The sequence below is a fragment of the Phlebotomus papatasi genome, chromosome 1 (genome assembly GCF_024763615.1).
Source record: "Phlebotomus papatasi isolate M1 chromosome 1, Ppap_2.1, whole genome shotgun sequence".
NCBI lineage: Eukaryota > Metazoa > Arthropoda > Insecta > Diptera > Psychodidae > Phlebotomus > Phlebotomus papatasi.
The window spans coordinates 26263791-26280849 of NC_077222.1; the positions used below are offsets into that span (position 1 = coordinate 26263791).

Sequence of the window (17059 nt, forward strand, 5' to 3'; positions counted from 1 at the left end):
CTTTTATTTAATGGTGAAATAATTTTATATGATAAATATTTTTCTTGTCGATCCTCCTTTTCTCCGTTCAACAACAAATGTTTTATCTCGCATGAATACTGCATTCATTCAATCGGATAACAACAACCTTCAATTTCGATCACTCAAATGTCCTATAAATGGAAATTTACATTCAGAATATTTTTAGAAAAACAAATGTGAGATGCCCTTAAATGTGCTCCTAATAAAAAACGAATTTTCCAATTCAATTTTATTACTGATGAAGTTTAGTTTGGAGAATTTGAGTTATTTAACAAAAGGGAAACCAGAAAAAAGTACACAAAAACGATGACTAAGAAGTATTTTAGCGCTCATGTCTAATCGCAACATTAGCGCCTCATACCCTCTTGAACCTAATTCCTCATTATTGATTTGTGAGACATGGGGTTGATTGCTGAAGGAGAAAGGGCTGGAGTGGCTTTTGAGGTTGCTGTTGAAGCGTTGGAGACACAGACCTAAGTTTGATCGAAAATTTCATACAAGACAAGGAACATGCGGGATGGAGAGGGTTTGGGTTTTGGACAAGAATCCCTCATTCACAGTGCTTACATTATTTAATATAACACTTTTCTGCTCCTCAGTGACATGTTGAATATTATATCAGCGATAAATGATGCCACGTTGTTAGTAATCCCACCAAGACCTGTGAGAGGAGGAGGAGCAGGGATTCCTTGGGGAGATGATGTGATTGCTGAGAACTGGGTTCATCTGAAATGAAAGACAGAGCGTGAGATGGTTCCGCAATTAACCAACTTTGCCCATCCATGGTGTATAAGAAAAGAACCTTCACATCGCCACCCATCCTCAGACTCATAGGGAAATTCTTCCTTGCACGTGCAAACCAGCTGACCTTTGCAGTATGCCCTCATTATACAATGACTATCATACATGCACCGCTTCCCAATGCCTGGCAAAAGTTTTATTCCCAGCGGAAATACAAAGTCAAGGAGTCACGATGAAGAAAATTGAAATTAGCATATATGACTCTTATTCACTGTCTTTCAATTTGCAAATTGTTGAAAATTCTAATTGGATCACCTCACTCACCCCCAACACAGGTCTCGTTGGTGGAATCAGGACGATAGCCTAGGGCACATTCGCACAATCCATCGACACAGTTGTAGGCCAGAGCACGACAATCACGTGTAAAGTGGCACTGTTGACGAAATTCTGCAACATAACACATCAACGACATTATAGAGATGGGAAGGCAACAACATAAGATACTTGGTAAACATGAAATGTGTCGTCCCAATTCTTCTTGGCCTCCAGGGCAAAATTTGCTCAACATGAAACTTCCCCATGCCACAAACATAATCGCCCTGATGGAAGTTTGAGAAAACGCATTATCGGAAATTTGTGTGAAAATTTGTTAAATTGCCTTTAAGCTCCAAGAAATATACTATAATATTATACAAACAAAGAGATATTAAATGTAAATGATATGAAAATTCTAGATAATAAAACAAATTAAAATAATTCGCATAGAACTTGTGGTAAAGCTATTGTAAACTAATTGAATTAGAAAGTATTTAAACCTGTGTGAAACCTGCCTAGGATCCTCAAACTGAATTTTACAAAGGTTCACCGAAAATCTTTCAGTGGAAAGGTTTAAAAAAAATTGCTATTTTACTCTACTTGAAAGAAATAGAAAGAAAAATAAAGAAAATTAAAGTAAAGCAAAGAATTAAAGACGATATTTCCGAGGGGTAAGTCATTTCGGGGAACTCGAGCTACTCAAGTCACCCAAGCTGGCGAAGTCATGAAAAATTCGAAGAATCCATGAAGAACCCGGAACACCCATACATTTTTTTTTAGAAAACCTAACACTAAACTTACAAATACCGGTCAAATTGACCGATTAAAAACTTTGTAAAATTAACACATATGTACACTGAGAAAAATTCGAGAAAGTTAAAATAACATTCCTGAAATGTTAATTTTACCCTGCAGTATTGATCCAAAATCGGTGTAAATAGTACCCTTTTTAAGTGTATTAGGGGTTAAAGTTATCCTTTTTCATGTTAATTTTACCTTTAAAAAGGTGTAAAATTAACATTAAAAAATGTTGATATATTTTTACACCTAGAAAGTGTTAAAGTTATGAGGAAAAAAAGTTAATCGCACCCTCTTTTTTTCCTCAGTGTAAAGCGTAAAATATCGCTATCAAAATTCATGAATTTCTTAAAATATGCATGTAATATATTTTTTAGGGTTTAAATTTTATTTTTTTCTACTTTTCCAAGAAAAATTTGTTGAGTATCCTACCTCCGCGGTATGTCGTTTGACCGAGCGGTAGGTCGATAGTTTTAGTGTTAAGAAACCTAAGCCAGAGAGTAAACAAGTCTGCCACTCACGGTTCATTTTGGGTGTCGATCAGTACGATCCTGTAGACTGATTGCGCGATCAGCGTGATCCTGGAGACTGATCGTACTATCATGCTATCGTACTATCATCGTACTATCATGTTTGGAGACTGATTGTCGCGATCAGCGCAATCTTGGCAACTGATTGGCGCGATCTGCCGATATGCTACTCACTGTTCACTCGCTGGCTATTCTTGTTAACTCCTTGACCTAAGCCTTTCTATAATGAAAGCCGAGAAATCATTTTTTTTTAGAAAACTTGAGAAATGCATGCATATTTTATCAACACTGAGAGAAATCAAAAAAAGTTAAAATAACATTCCGGAAATGTTTATTTTATGCTGCAGTATTGATCCGAAATCAGTGTAAATATTATGCTTTTTAGGTGTATTAGTGGTTAAAGTTACCCTTTTTCATGTTAATTTTGTCCTTAAAAAGGTGTAAAATTAACATCACTCTTAGAAAAAATTAGTTCGTTCATATGCAGTTATTATAAATATAAAATATAGTAAATATAGACCCAACTATATATTTAGTTTGGGTAACTAAATGAAATAGTTGACCACAGTTATTTAAAGTATCCTTTTCATTTAGTTATCACAACTAAATCAATATAGTAATGGGTACTATAACATATTAGTTCCAATTACTAAATAAATGGGGTTGATACCCATCTTATTGGCTGTAATAACTATATCATATTAGTTGTGGTTACTATATAGCATTCATTGTGATGCACATTTCTTATTAGTTGCTTAAAATTCGAAAGAGCTTCAACGCATTACTAAAATAAAAACCACTCTTTACTATTGGAAAAGTAGTCATAACTTTATGAAAATATAGGCCCATCTATTTACATTGGTTGTGAGAAGTAAAAGGAATTAGTGACCAATATTAGTTGGGATAATGATTTCATTTAATTAACACAAGCAAATATAATTGTATGAAAGCATTATGAAATAATTGCCGCAACTTATCCACGTAAATATTGTCTTACATTCTCACTACTAATAAATTTATTATGAGTATAATGTTTTAAGAATATAAGAACTATTTTAAATAGATTTGATAATAATCGCCCGAACAACTAATTTTCATTAGTAATCACATCTAAACTTTTCTAAGAGTGATTAAAAATGTTGATATATTTTTACACCTAAAAAGTGATAAAGTTATGAGGAAAAAGGTTAATTGCACCCCCGTTTTTTTCTCAGTGAAGGAATCCGGAAAACCTTCACATTTTCCGGGGAACCTACGGGAATCGTGGGGACCTATACATTGTTTAAAGAAACCGGGAAATCTTTTGATTTTTTTCTCAAACCCCTTGGAAAACTTGAGGGAAACTATCTGGAATTTTGGATTTGTATTAGAGATACAGAAAACGAGAAAAGCTATTTTTTTTTTCAGAAAATCCATACACTTTTCAATAAACCGGTAATCTATATTATTTTCAGGAAATACGCAAAACCCATATATATTTTTCTGAGATCCCGGGATCACAAATTTTATCGAGAATCTCATATATTTTTCAAAAACCCCGCGGGAAATCCTTATTTTTTCGGAGAACGAATCTATATTATTATTAATCTATATTATATTCAGGAAACTCCGGAAATTCATACATTTTTAAGGAAGCCGGGATTCCACATTTTCCAAGAAACCCATTTATTTTTTTCAGAACCCAGGAACTTGGTGATCCATACATTTTTTCACAGAATATAGAAAACTCGTTTTTTCTACGAAATCTAAGAGGAATTAATGAAACCCATACATTTTTCAAGGAACCCGAGAATCTGTCTTATTTTCGGAAAATCTGTATTACTCATATATTTAAAAAAAAAAAAAATACCTGGAAACCCTTAATTTTTCCGAGAACCCATGGGGAAGTCAGAGATCTAAACATTTTAATGGGCATTCGGGGAAGCTATATAATTGTACTAGTGATCCCTAAAAACTCATACATTTCTTTCGAAAACTCTATTAGAAATTCGAGAAAGCTATTCATTTTCCAGTGAACCCAGGAATCTATGTTATTTTCCGGAAACCCATAATCTTTTCAGGAAACCCCGAGATCCCACATTTTTCCAAGAAACCCATATATTTTTCAATAAATCCGGGAATCTATATTACTTCAGGAAATCCGAAAACCCAGTAAACCCATACAATTTTTCAAGAGAACCTGTTTCCGATTTTTTCCTGAAAACCCGGAAAAGCTTTATATTTCTTTAAATAACCCGAAAGGACTGTGACTGTGGCGTTTTTCATGAAAGCTGGGAGACCCATGCATTTTATAAGGAATCTAGGGGATCCAGAAGAACTTGGACGACCCATTTAACAAGTAATCGGGGAACCATAAGGGAAAGATAATGGAAAGTGAAACCAAACCAATCAACAAGTATAATTTTTCAATAAACCAAATTTGTAAAATCCTTTTGAATTACACAGAAAAGTATTTATTAACTTCAAGTCAAAATAGAACAATCCCTTGCTCAATATCTGCTATTCAAAAAAAAATGTAAAACACGTCAATCTAATTATCAATCGCGCAATTAAAACTTGAAATTTTCATGGACTTTATTGCATTTGACATGTGAATTCATTCGATTATTGTAGCAGGTTTATTTATGATCAACTTTTTAAATAAAACAATTTTTATTCTTTATTAATGTCAACACTGCCCACAAAATCCATTCAATGATTCAAATAGGATTTGGCAATGTTTTTATCAATAAATGGATAAATTAAAAATGAAAACAAAATCATATAATATGTCGCTTTGATATGCAAAAGTAAACAAGGAAAAAAAGTGTTTTCATGATTAAATATTTCAATAATTTTACCTCTGTTTATATGATTTCGAATATTTTTTTGCAGTACATCCAATTTTTCATTATTGCTAATTATGACTGGATTGGAAAGCTTACACAAATATCCTGTGATAATGATAAACAACACCGAACACATCCAAATTGAATTATTCATTATAGCAGCCTAATTATTTATTATTATTTCCCGCACTTTCACGCTGTGACCGACTTTAAAATATTACAAACGCTCTGTATAAATTAATCTGAAATATTTAAATTTTAATTAAGTTGCAACCAGGAAAAAACATGAAAATCATATCAATGATTCACTATTTACGAAGTAATTTTTTTGCAATGTTATTGTGCAATTACATTGGAATTTTCGTGAATTTTCACATCTTGCTTCGAATGGAAATTACCACGGAATGTCCAGATGAATTAGAGCGATAAGACTTTACACTTGTGTGAACGGCTGTAGTGAGCTTTTCGGACTAAATGGAAAGCACGGGGGAATTGCTGGTGAATACCCAGGGAGGAAGCTCGAATTTACAGCTGTTGGGATAGTAATTTGTAATACAACTTTTTTTTCCCACTTCCTTCCCCAAGTGCACTCAATTCATCTTTTTCCCGCCAACCCAAAGAAGTGCCACAAAGTCCGTGGTTCTGTCTCTTTTCCATAAACTTCATCAATCATCGTCTGGCTAAAATGTGGAAAATGAAAAGTCATACAATTTCTTTTTCCGCACTTCGAGCAATATTTTTTTACAACACTTTTTTTCTACAATTTTTTTTTTCTGAATGGAAGAACTGTACTCTGTTGCTGTTCCCATTTAATGGCATTTAAATTACTTCAAGAATTTTATTAATGAATGGACTTTTTGACAAACGAGACTTCTTCCTGACAATTTACTCTTAAACCTGAATGAGGAAGCGTGTTCGAAGACTTTAAAAGCAGTTTAATATGTAGGGAAAATGTTAAGTAAAAATCAAATAGGGGAGACCGGGGTACCTTTATCCTGCAAATTTGTGAAAATATGATAAGATTTATCTAATATTTTTATGTTTCATAAATAGCATTAGGATATTGGCTGTATAAAACCGTGTAGTTCAAAGCTCTAAAATCCTTGACCTTTTCTAGAGAAAGATAATGAAAAAAGTATGACACATTGGCTACATGTGCCCCGGCCTGGGTAAATATAGCCACTTTTGGGGTACTAATTGCCACCAGTTTTCCAGACGAAATTTTAAACTGGAGATATCAAATATTGTTTCGCTTGATACATTAAAGCGCACTGATGCTAAATCACAGCGAACAGACTAGGCTTTTCTACATGGTCATTGCTTTTTTACGCCTTCATTGCTTTTTTACACGTGGAAAAAAATCAAAAAATTGCGGCACCAAACCAATTTTTGGTTTAGTGATTTATTAGTAAAATTTTCCGATTATAAGTACATTGAGAAAAAAGCAAAAATCAATTGACCGGTCAATTGCTTTTTGCTCTTGATTCGAAATGTTTAGATTTGGCAAATTTTACTAATAAATCATTTTCTTTTTAAAGAATATTGTCTCAGAGAACGGAAAAACATCAAATTGATGCAAAAATTGGTTTGGTGCCGCAATTTTTTGAGTATCTTTTTCACATGTAAAAAAGCAATGAAGGCGTAAAAAAGCAATGACCATGTAGATAAGCCCAGTCTGTTCGCTGTAAAGCTAAAGAAAAAGGCTTTAGACGACTTTTTTAAGACATTTTTGTAATTGCGGCAAAATTGATGCAAACATCCTGAAAAAATCTATTTCACAAATTGCTCATCCGAATGGCAATATTGCTTGGAATATTAATAGTACTTTTTCATCTAACAATTATCCATGTATTAGTCAAAAATTATCAATAGTTTTATCCCGCCACGGAAAAGTGGCTATATCTGCCCCGAGGGCTGTTTCAGTCAGTACTTATCATCTTATATAAAAAAGTAGATAATTATTTTCCAAGTGAAAATATCTTTCAATTAACTTTGTTAAACCAGAAACAAAGTAAAACCATGAGATTTTGACTAACAACTTAGAAAACCAAATCCTGGGCCAAAACTGTAACATCAAAATTACAATTTTATACCCATTTTATAAAAAATACTTTTAAATTGTAGGATAACAGGATCAGACTTATAAATATTTCTGGGAATATGGGGATGTGTTCCTACTTTCATTAAAAAATACTTTGCTCAATGTACATTTTAAGGGATATGAGAAAAATCCACTGTCTACTTGTACCTTTGGCTAATTGTACCCCGGTCTCCCCTACAATTTACAAGCACTCACAGTTAGTTTGATTTCTCAGAAAAGTGTCTCTACTAAAAAGTAGACACCATTAGGGTAAGTGTGCCAAATTTCGGCATGGTTGCATGCAAGTGCCAAAGTCTAAAGTTTGAAATGTAATATTTTAAATTCAAATTGATTTTCTTTATTCTTTCTTCTTAAAGAGTGTTTCTTGGAACCTTGTAAGAAGTTTACCGTCTTTATTTATTCTAAAATTATTCTTAATATATTTTAAAATGAATAAAAATATAGACATAGCTTTGGTGCCCTATTTCGGCCACCTTCATTCTCATAGTTCCTTGCCCTTCGGGAATTATTCCAATATCTTTTTCGCGTCATCTCGTTTGTCGAAGCTTCATTTTTTGTTATTCTTTTGCATTGTGAAATCTCTAGAGTATGTAAAATCTAAAAGTTCATGGAAATTCGAGGAACAAAAAGGGTGGCCGAAATTGCAAGCTGGCCGGAATTTGGCACACTTGCCCTATCAAACAAAATATCATTGATACTCAGAAAATTCAAACTCATCTTCCAAAATTTTCAAAATATTATAAGATCGATTTCGAAAATCAAAGAAAAGCGCTTTTACAGTAGACTCTCGCTAATTCGGCTCTTATAAGATCGGACTACTTTTTAATTCGGGCGGCAGTTAAATTCGAAGAATGTTTGTTGACATTTTTAAGTTTAATTTGATTATCGAACGAAGCAAATATCCTTAAATTTGCCATGGTTTGACTTAGTTATGATGTGATTTTGCATTATTTAGAAGTTTTAATGCAATTCATAATAAGTATGAGTATCTAATCTTAATATGTGCATGCAGATGAACAAAAATCGTTGCATTTCAAACAATTTGACGCCCGAATTTCTCTCTAATTCGGGTGACATTTCGGCCCAAATGCCTGAATTTGAGTGAGTCTACTGTACTTTTCTTTCGCTTTCGAATTTCGAAATGTTTCGAGTGTCAGCATTGGCTCCGTTCAGTAATAACCTTTCGAAGAGACAAAGCCACTCCAAAGCCAAGTCAAACCTATTCGAAAATCTACCGGAAGCCTAAAATGCAAGTTCATATACCAGCCGCTATATTCCACTAAGCCGCTTTTATTCTTCGACAACGTTTCGAAGATTGCTAATTCGCATTCGATACCTGATAAAGAGGACACAAACCTTGAAGCCCTTGAAACGATTGTAAGCCCCAGACCTGCCGACTGCCAAACCTGGCGGGCTTTTGACCATTTGACATCTTTAGATGTTACCTTTTCTTCCATGGAAGTATAACATTTTAAGTATATTTTCTGAAATTTTCATTTGAAAATTTTAAAACCTGATTTTTGGAGACGCTTTTTTGAAAAAAAAAATGGAACACTTTTTGATGGACAAGATTTCTCAGAGCGTATTCGTCTGAGGTCAAAAAAAACTAAATATTTCCTATTAACTGATGAGTTAAACTCGTACTTGAAGGGTAGATTTTTTGATCTTTATCAAAAGTTATTTTAGAAGACAAAACGTGGTGCGAAATAAGCTGAAAATTGTATGTTTTGTCAAAAAGCCAAATTTCATTTAAAAAAATTCTACCGTTCAAGTACGAGTTTAATTTATCAGCTAACAGGAAATATTTAGTTTTTTTTTTTAAATTCTGATCAATATACTCTGAGAAACGCGATTAACTTTTTTTCCTCATAACTTTAACATTTTTAGGTGTCAATCATTTTTAGGTGTCATCAACATTTTTTAATGTTAATTTTACACCTTTTTAAGGGTAAAATTAACATGAAAAAGGGTAACTTTAACCCCTAATACACCTAAAAAGCATAATATTTACACCGATTTCGGATCAATACTGCAGGGTAAAATAATAAACATTTCCGGAATGTTAATTTAACTTTTTCGGATTTCTCATCTTTTTTGAAAATAACTTTTCGAAAATCAGGTCGCAAAGGCTGAATTTTAAAAATTTTTAAGTTAGAATTTCAGAAAATATAGTTTAAGTGTTGTACTTTTATATGCACAAGAACTTAAATTAAAATAATTTTTTATGTCGAAAAAAAATTAGAGAAAATATGGTGTTTTTTCCAGTCTTTTAGACCCACGTAACCCCTTAAGCTGAATTATTCTGGGTTTTATTGTATATTGCATTGTATTTATTTAGTGCGAAAAATATTTGAAATAGTGAAAATATAGTTTAAATGTTGTACTTTCATGTTCTTAATATATCGAATTAACTTTTTTTTATTATTTTGATATAATTCACAGAAATTCTTTTGTTATGTAAATTCTCGTTACTCACGAAACCCCACGCCTTAAAAAAAACTTAGACATAAAAGTGAATAAATTAATTACTAACTAAATTTATTATTATAACCATATCAAAGAAAATATTTTTATAAAAATTGTAAGTAACGCTTGAATATTACGTTAATTTTTTACTACGATAGCAAAAGAAAAACTTTTTCATGGAAAAACTAACAAATGCAAATCAATTCACAATGAAAAATCTTCCATCGCTCTAATTGATGGAAAACCACCAAGTTTTTTTCTGACTTTTCACCTCAAAATGTAATTTTTGGATGACCTAGTTTAATTGTTTCCAATTCCCATTGTACTTTTGTCAAATATTCAACATATATAGACAGTATTAGTAAAAAGGAACTTTTCGCGCACATTCAATTTTCCCATACAAGTTTCACAATGTAAGAAAAATAGGTTGCCTTATGTTCACAGGAAAATCATGAATTTTTCTGGAAAGTCAGGGAAAGAGGAAGGCATTATTATCATAAGAAAGCACAATTTTTTTTCTGAAATATCACTAGAGCAGGAGTCACTCTAGGCTAGAGTTTATGCAGTGTGAACCAAAATTGTTGTAAGAGATAATAAATTAATTTAATTAAGTGACTCAGGGGCTAGATGAGAGAAAATGGTCAATTTATGAAAGTGCTTTAAACGTATTTTTCACTTCTATATGAGTTTCCTCAGGCAATATCCTAAACCAGCGCCATTGAGTTGATATTTGTTTGTTGATTCTCTTGCAGGGTGTTTTAAATCTCCATCCACCCTGAATTCTTCAAATTTCCACCTCATGTGAACTCCATTATGTGCAAATAATTGAATTAGTCTTGTTTGGATGGATGGAGGTGGTTAGAATGGGAAGAATACCATCCACTAAATAGCTTCGTAAGCTCACTAGTCTACAGAACGTGTGATAAAGTGAATGAGGAAAATAAAGGAGTAAAATATCTTTGGGAAAAAATAGAAAATTTTATCGCAATTCTTTGAGGAGAGGCAGATATTTTTTTTTATTATTGTAAACATAAAAGAATAATATGGGAGAAAATGATACAAATTATACTTTGTCTCCTTTCTTCATGTGAATTTTCTTTTAGCTGAAAAAAGCCTGAAGTATTTTTTTGATGTCTTTTACAACGCAAAAGTTCTTTTTTTGTTATATCTTTTTAGTCATTTATTTTTATTTCTATATTATTTATTTATACTTTCTCACTGACACAAAGTGAAAGCACCGCAAAATCTCGACTTGCCACCCAAAAATCTTTCATGTAGTCCATCTCTTAGACTAAGTAAGTTGCACAAATAGAAAAGGTTCCCTAACAAAAAACGCATTGGGAAATTTCTTGAAAGAAAAATCACCGAAACATCTTTTCATGAATGCATCAATTGATTATAAGACCTTCACAGTAGATTGATTTACTCAGTACATAATATATTTTCTCTTTGATGTCTCCCGACTTTCACTGACGATGTCGAGGGAATTTCAAAATGGGAAAAGAAAAAAAAAACTAGAGGAATTTTGTGATAAGAGAAAATGAAAATTGTTGTCATGGTTAGAGAGAATTTTCAGTCCCTAAGGGTGAATTACATTTTCATCCATTCAACATGTAACCAATGTGAGGAAAATTCACTGCACAGATTTTCTGGCTTCGAGGTCTGAACAAAAAAAAACCAATTGATTTTCCTCAAAATCCAGTATATTTCCACGTCAACTGGATTTAGTGCTATTTACCGCTCTAAAGAGAAACTCGGAATAGAAAACAACTAATACGAGCAAAACATCTAAATTCATCTCAACAAATAAGTTGAAATATTTCCTTGTTGACTAGAAGGTGAAAAGAACTACAAGAAAGAGGTCATATATTCATGTTTTTCTTAATTTTAATTTAGAAAGAAACATCCTTTGTGTTAGAAAGGTAATGAAATTTTACTGTTCCCGGAAAATTTTATTGTTCACAGAAAATTATATTCTTCGCAGAAAATTTTATCCTTCACATAACATTTCACTGTTCTCAGAAAAGTTTATTGTTCTCAAAAAATTTTACTATTAGCAGAAATTTTTGCTGTACTCAGATAATTTTACTGTTTTATAAAAAATGTTGCTTTTCTGCAAAACTCTAATGTTCTCAAAACAGTTTACTGTTTGTAAAGAATTTTACTGTTTGCAGGGTAAATAATACTTTACTGTTCTCAAGATATTTTACTGTTCACAGGATATTTTATTCTTCGTATACAATTTTAATATTTGCAAAAAAAACTTGTGTGCATTAAATTTTGTTCTTACAAAACTTTTCTCTTTGCAGGAAAAGTAAAATTTTACTGTTCTCAGAAAAAATAAAATACTACTGTTCGCAGAAAGAGTAAGACTTTTCCTTTCTCAGAATAAATCTTACTGTTGATAAGTAGAGTAAAATTGAATTCTTGGAGAAAGAATAAAACTTTCCTGTTCCTGCTATAAAAATTACTGCGTACATTAAATTACCTGTTCTCACAAAATTTATCTGTTCGTTTTTCTGTTCACAGGAAGAGTAAACCCTTACAATTTTCAGAAAGTTTTAATATTTTCAGAAAATTTAAATGTACTCAAAATAGTTTCATGTACGCAGGATGAGCAAAATTTTACTGTTCTCACAAAATTTTCTGTTCGCTCGAAGAATAAAATTTTACTATTCTTAGAAAATTATAATGTTCGCGTGAAGAGTAAAACTCTTCTGTTCTCAAGAGATTCTACTGTTCTCAGATAATTCACTGTGTGCAAGAAATTTTACTATTCTAATAAGACTTTATTATTCGCAGGAAGAGTAAAATATTGTCTTACTGTTCTCAAAAAACAACTAGTGTAAGTGTGCCAAATTTCGGCATAGTTGCATATAAGCACCGAAGTCCTAAGTTTGAAATGCAATATTTGTAATTCATATTGATATTTTTTGTTACTTCCTTTTCGGGAGGGTTGTATGGAACCTTGAAGACTAGTTTATCATCTTTGTTTTCTTTAAATCACTTCCCAAAATATTAAAATAAAACTAATAATAATATGGACATTGCTTTGGGTAGTATTCCGGCCACTTTGTGTGAAATACCGGCCACCTTGTTTGTGACCACCTTTTGTGACGCAACTGATAGAAAATTTCAAAACGTCAAACGGAACGAGTTTAATAATTAGTTTAATATGTTTATATGACCCACAAGCCCTGAGATCTTCCGTGTAATTTGTCCTGAAGACCTGAAGAGTAACACCTCAAATTTACGCGCAGATTCCGGCAGAAATTTGCCCTTCCTGAACTCTTCCAATGCCTTTTCCACATCATCTTTTTCATAGAAGCGATAGTTTTTTCTCTGGACATTGTAGAACTCAGAAATTAAAGAACAAACATAAAATGAATAAGAAATTTAGGAAAGCAAAGGATGTTGCCGGAATAGGCAACACTACCTCACCGGAGAGACTCTCACAAAGTATACATTTTTTTACGCGAAATACAGGATCCAGCTGAGAAATTTTACCCGAAATTTAAAGATTGTTTCACTATTAATAGAAACAGAAACAATATTTAATGAAAACTAATCAATTTCTAATGACTCTTTTCACACTGAGTTTTTACAACGCAATTTAAATTCAAATTATACCTAAAATCTAACGGTCATTGTGTTAATATATCCTAAAATGAAGAAATATTTAAAAGCAAAATGAATTCATTGACTATTCGAAGATTACATACATAATTTTAATTAAGTTATTTGCATGGCCGAAATTACGCTCAAAGTGGCCGAAATTAGAAGCTGGCCGAAATTTGGCACACTTCCCCTATTCACAAATACTTTATCTTAATTCTCTTTCCTGAGAAAGAAGCAAAATTACCTCCCAGAGACGCCAATCTTAGAGGCTTCTTATTAGAGGCAGAGGGGTTCAATTCCAGAAGGTTACCGATGATGTTCTGGTGTGGAGTTTGTAGCATGCATGCTACAAGTTTACTAGAGATAACAGTTTTGCGACACTCATTAAAAATATGATTCGGGACCATCGTTTCTTTGTTCACTTCCAAGGCAAAGATGGCAGATGGAAAGAACAAAGGCACGAACTCCCTCAGTCCCGTGGAATCACGTGAAGTAAAGCTCAGTGGATGCAATTCGATTACCTTTAACGCCAGAAAAATTCCTGGTGACCTAAAGGGGATTCGAATTTGGGACACTTGCATCATAGAGCGACTGCTCTACCACTTGACTCATTGAGTGCCCATGCCCAACTTTAAGTAAAAGCCAGTCATTTATTTAAGCGGATGATCTTGCCTTGACGACAAAGGCAGGCCTCTAGCTTTGTGGAGGTAGAGCGTTATCTAAGTATAGGTTTTGTCAAAATTTCTACTTAGGTACTTACTATAATGTGAACCTGAACCAATTGAAACCAAACCCTGCAAAAACACAAGTACCTTGTTTCGATCTCAGAAAAAGAGATGCGAAGTATATCAAGGGGAAATCAGAACTAATTTAAAGCGTGTCCATGGTGAAATTTTCCCAAGGGAAATGTTTCAAAAACAAAAACTTCATATTGTAAATTAGGGTAAAATGGTACAAGTTGGACAATGCAATGGTACAAGTGGGACAGGGCTTTTTTTCTTGATAAATTTAGTACTTCATTTTTATTTGTATATTTTTAATGCTTTAATTTTATAATTTGGTTCCTTGTGCTTAAAAACAAATTTTGTACTGTATTTATCAAGAAAAAAGCCATGTCCAACTTGTACCGGCCAATTGTCCAACTTGTAGCACTATGTTAAACTTATATCACTTTACCCTACTTTAGATACTCTGGGTTTTTTATTACGTTCTTAATTAGCAAAATTTCACAGTTCCTTTTTGATTCCTCCCATCAAGGTCTTCACAAGATCATCATCCCGATTCTTGATAATTTTATTTCACGTGTTCTTGAAGTCCTCGATGTTCTGGCCGGATTTGGTGTTCTTCAGGTTCTTTTTGATAATAGCACATTATCTCTCAATAAGCCGATTATTAGCGGTGTTTGGTGAGTTCATATTATTGGTTACGTAACGGACATCATTTTCCGCGTACCTGATGACGAGGATAATGACACGAGGTGAGTAATAACACCAAGTTTGGCCTGAAGTTTGGGGGCATGTTAAGGCAATAGGCATATTTGGAGACAATCCATCATAGACAGTTCATGGTGCTCTGCATGAAGAATGCCTTGCCCTGACGTCCATATGTACAGATGACCATCCAAACCATGAATTTCAATAGACTTTGTGATATTGCAGTCTTGGTAATTACTTGAAGTCTTATTTCATGTATGTTTCATCATCCATCAAGATGAACCCTACAAAACCATCAATTATCTTATCGTTCAACCTTTGAACTCGTGTTTTTGCCATCGGACTTTGTGCATCCGGGCGATAGAGGACTAAATGGGCTTTATAGGTCCTCAGTCTATTCCGTGATACATTTTGTCTACAATACTGTGAGAACACTTCATTTTTTTTTTAGAGAAATCCCTTACCAAGCTTACCGATGACGAAGAATTGTCCATCATCTTTTCATCAAGTTTTCTACGGTCGAAGGTTTGTTTTCGAAAGAGGGGTCTTGATCCCGATGAATCAACCTTGTGTGAATGCGGACAGCAACAAACCGTAGAGCATCTCTACAGCTGTCCGCCATGTCCGACGAGTTGGATGCTTTAGACGTGGCCCAGTTCTGAGCTAATGTCTTAGACATGCTTATACTTACGACTTAAGACGAAAGACGGTTTTATATTTTGAGAGGGATTTTCCGGTGTTCGCCAGTGAAAAAGGGTCACCCTAAGATGAAAACACTTTTTTCGTCTTGCCCAGAGCTTTCGGTGCCGATGTGGACCTTCTTCAGTGGTCGACTAAATAATGTTCTCGCAATTTATTTATTTAATATTTGTTGTATATTTATTATTTATTATATATTATAATTATTTAGTCGACCACTGAAGAAGGTCTACATCGGGACCGAAAGCTCTGGGCAAGACGAAAAAAGTGTTTTCATCTTAAGGTGACCCTTTTTCACTGGCGAACACCGGAAAGTCCCTCTTAAAGTACATTGCACCAGTTCATCATCATTAATTAGACGGCTTTATAAATATAATCAAAATAATGATCAGTAGGGGAATTCTGTAATTTTCGTGGCATTGTCACGCGTGAGTTCGAAATTTGACAATGCCATTCGAGTTTTTTTTATCAAATCGTATGAGTTCGAAAATGCAATTCATTGAATTTTTAATGAAATCCCTTTACTTGATGATTTTATGAAAATATAGTACGTCTTGGTTGATTTATTTAACAAAATTTATTGTCATTTTAATTGCCAGAAATCTCAAATATGTAACTTCTGACAATGCCACGTGAGCTGAAATGGCAATATCACGGCTACAGAATCGCATTTTCGAAAAAACTCTCCTAAGAATCGAACCCAATTTGTCATATAGCATTGCTAGAGAGTTATAGAATTCCCCTCCAGACTACATTCCCATTAGTTTCTGACTAATTGGTCTCCCGGTTTAGGCCAAGAAACGGCTTAGTTAGTGGATAACTAATGGGATTTAGTCAAATCATTATTTTCATTATAAGTACGTTAAACCCTCTCCCGGCTTAAGTCGTAAGTGTGTATAGGGCATAAGACAATATAGTATTTCGACACGACGATGAAGACCATGAATACCGTTTAAAACAAATTTTACAATATAGGTTAAACGGCCCAGTGGGCACTTTATCGTTTCTATGTAACGCACTATACTGGGAAAGCAATAAAAAGTCATGAAATGTCTGAACTGAAATTGTTAGATAGAACATCCATAAATAGGCAATTTTCAGATTTTATGAGAAACTATAAATTTATACCTATCCTTTGAAGTACAAAGTACATTCAGTATTAATGTTGTAGAAGTTTGACGAAATGTATATGAAATTGTAAAACTGATGGCATGATAGCTACACATCCCGCACAGGAAACATCCTTTTTTTTCAAATATCCACTTTATGAAGTTGAGTTTACTCATGAAATTGACAATTTCTTCCATGTAGTAACCCCCTCCAACGTCGATATCCATTAATGATTGAAATTTACATACAAATATATACACGCGAAATTGAAAATAATCTATTTTTTTTGCTTTACCCCGCATGCATCTGTTTAAATATAGAATGGGAAAATATAAATACACAGCTCCGGGCTAAATAATCTGATGTGCTGCGATAACTGGGGGAAGGATCCAGCAGTAA

The 17059-nt window shown here is 33.3% G+C and overlaps 1 protein-coding gene across 2 annotated transcripts; it reads right to left on the bottom strand.

Moving 5' to 3' along the window:
• Nucleotides 1-248: 248 nt before the first annotated feature.
• On the bottom strand, nt 249-5696 carry LOC129798328 (uncharacterized). Of its 2 annotated transcripts, XM_055841436.1 has the most exons (5): nt 5246-5696; nt 1087-1209; nt 824-946; nt 589-747; nt 249-494 (listed from the first exon to the last, which is right to left on the bottom strand). In XM_055841436.1, exons 1-4 carry the CDS (start codon nt 5385-5387, stop codon nt 635-637), a joined length of 501 nt encoding a protein of 166 aa, XP_055697411.1. In that variant the 5' UTR covers nt 5388-5696; the 3' UTR covers nt 249-494; nt 589-634. The 2 variants fall into 2 exon arrangements, with proteins under 2 accessions (XP_055697411.1, XP_055697410.1); XM_055841435.1 differs by having other exon boundaries at nt 249-747.
• Between the last annotated feature and the right edge of the window lie 11363 nt (nt 5697-17059).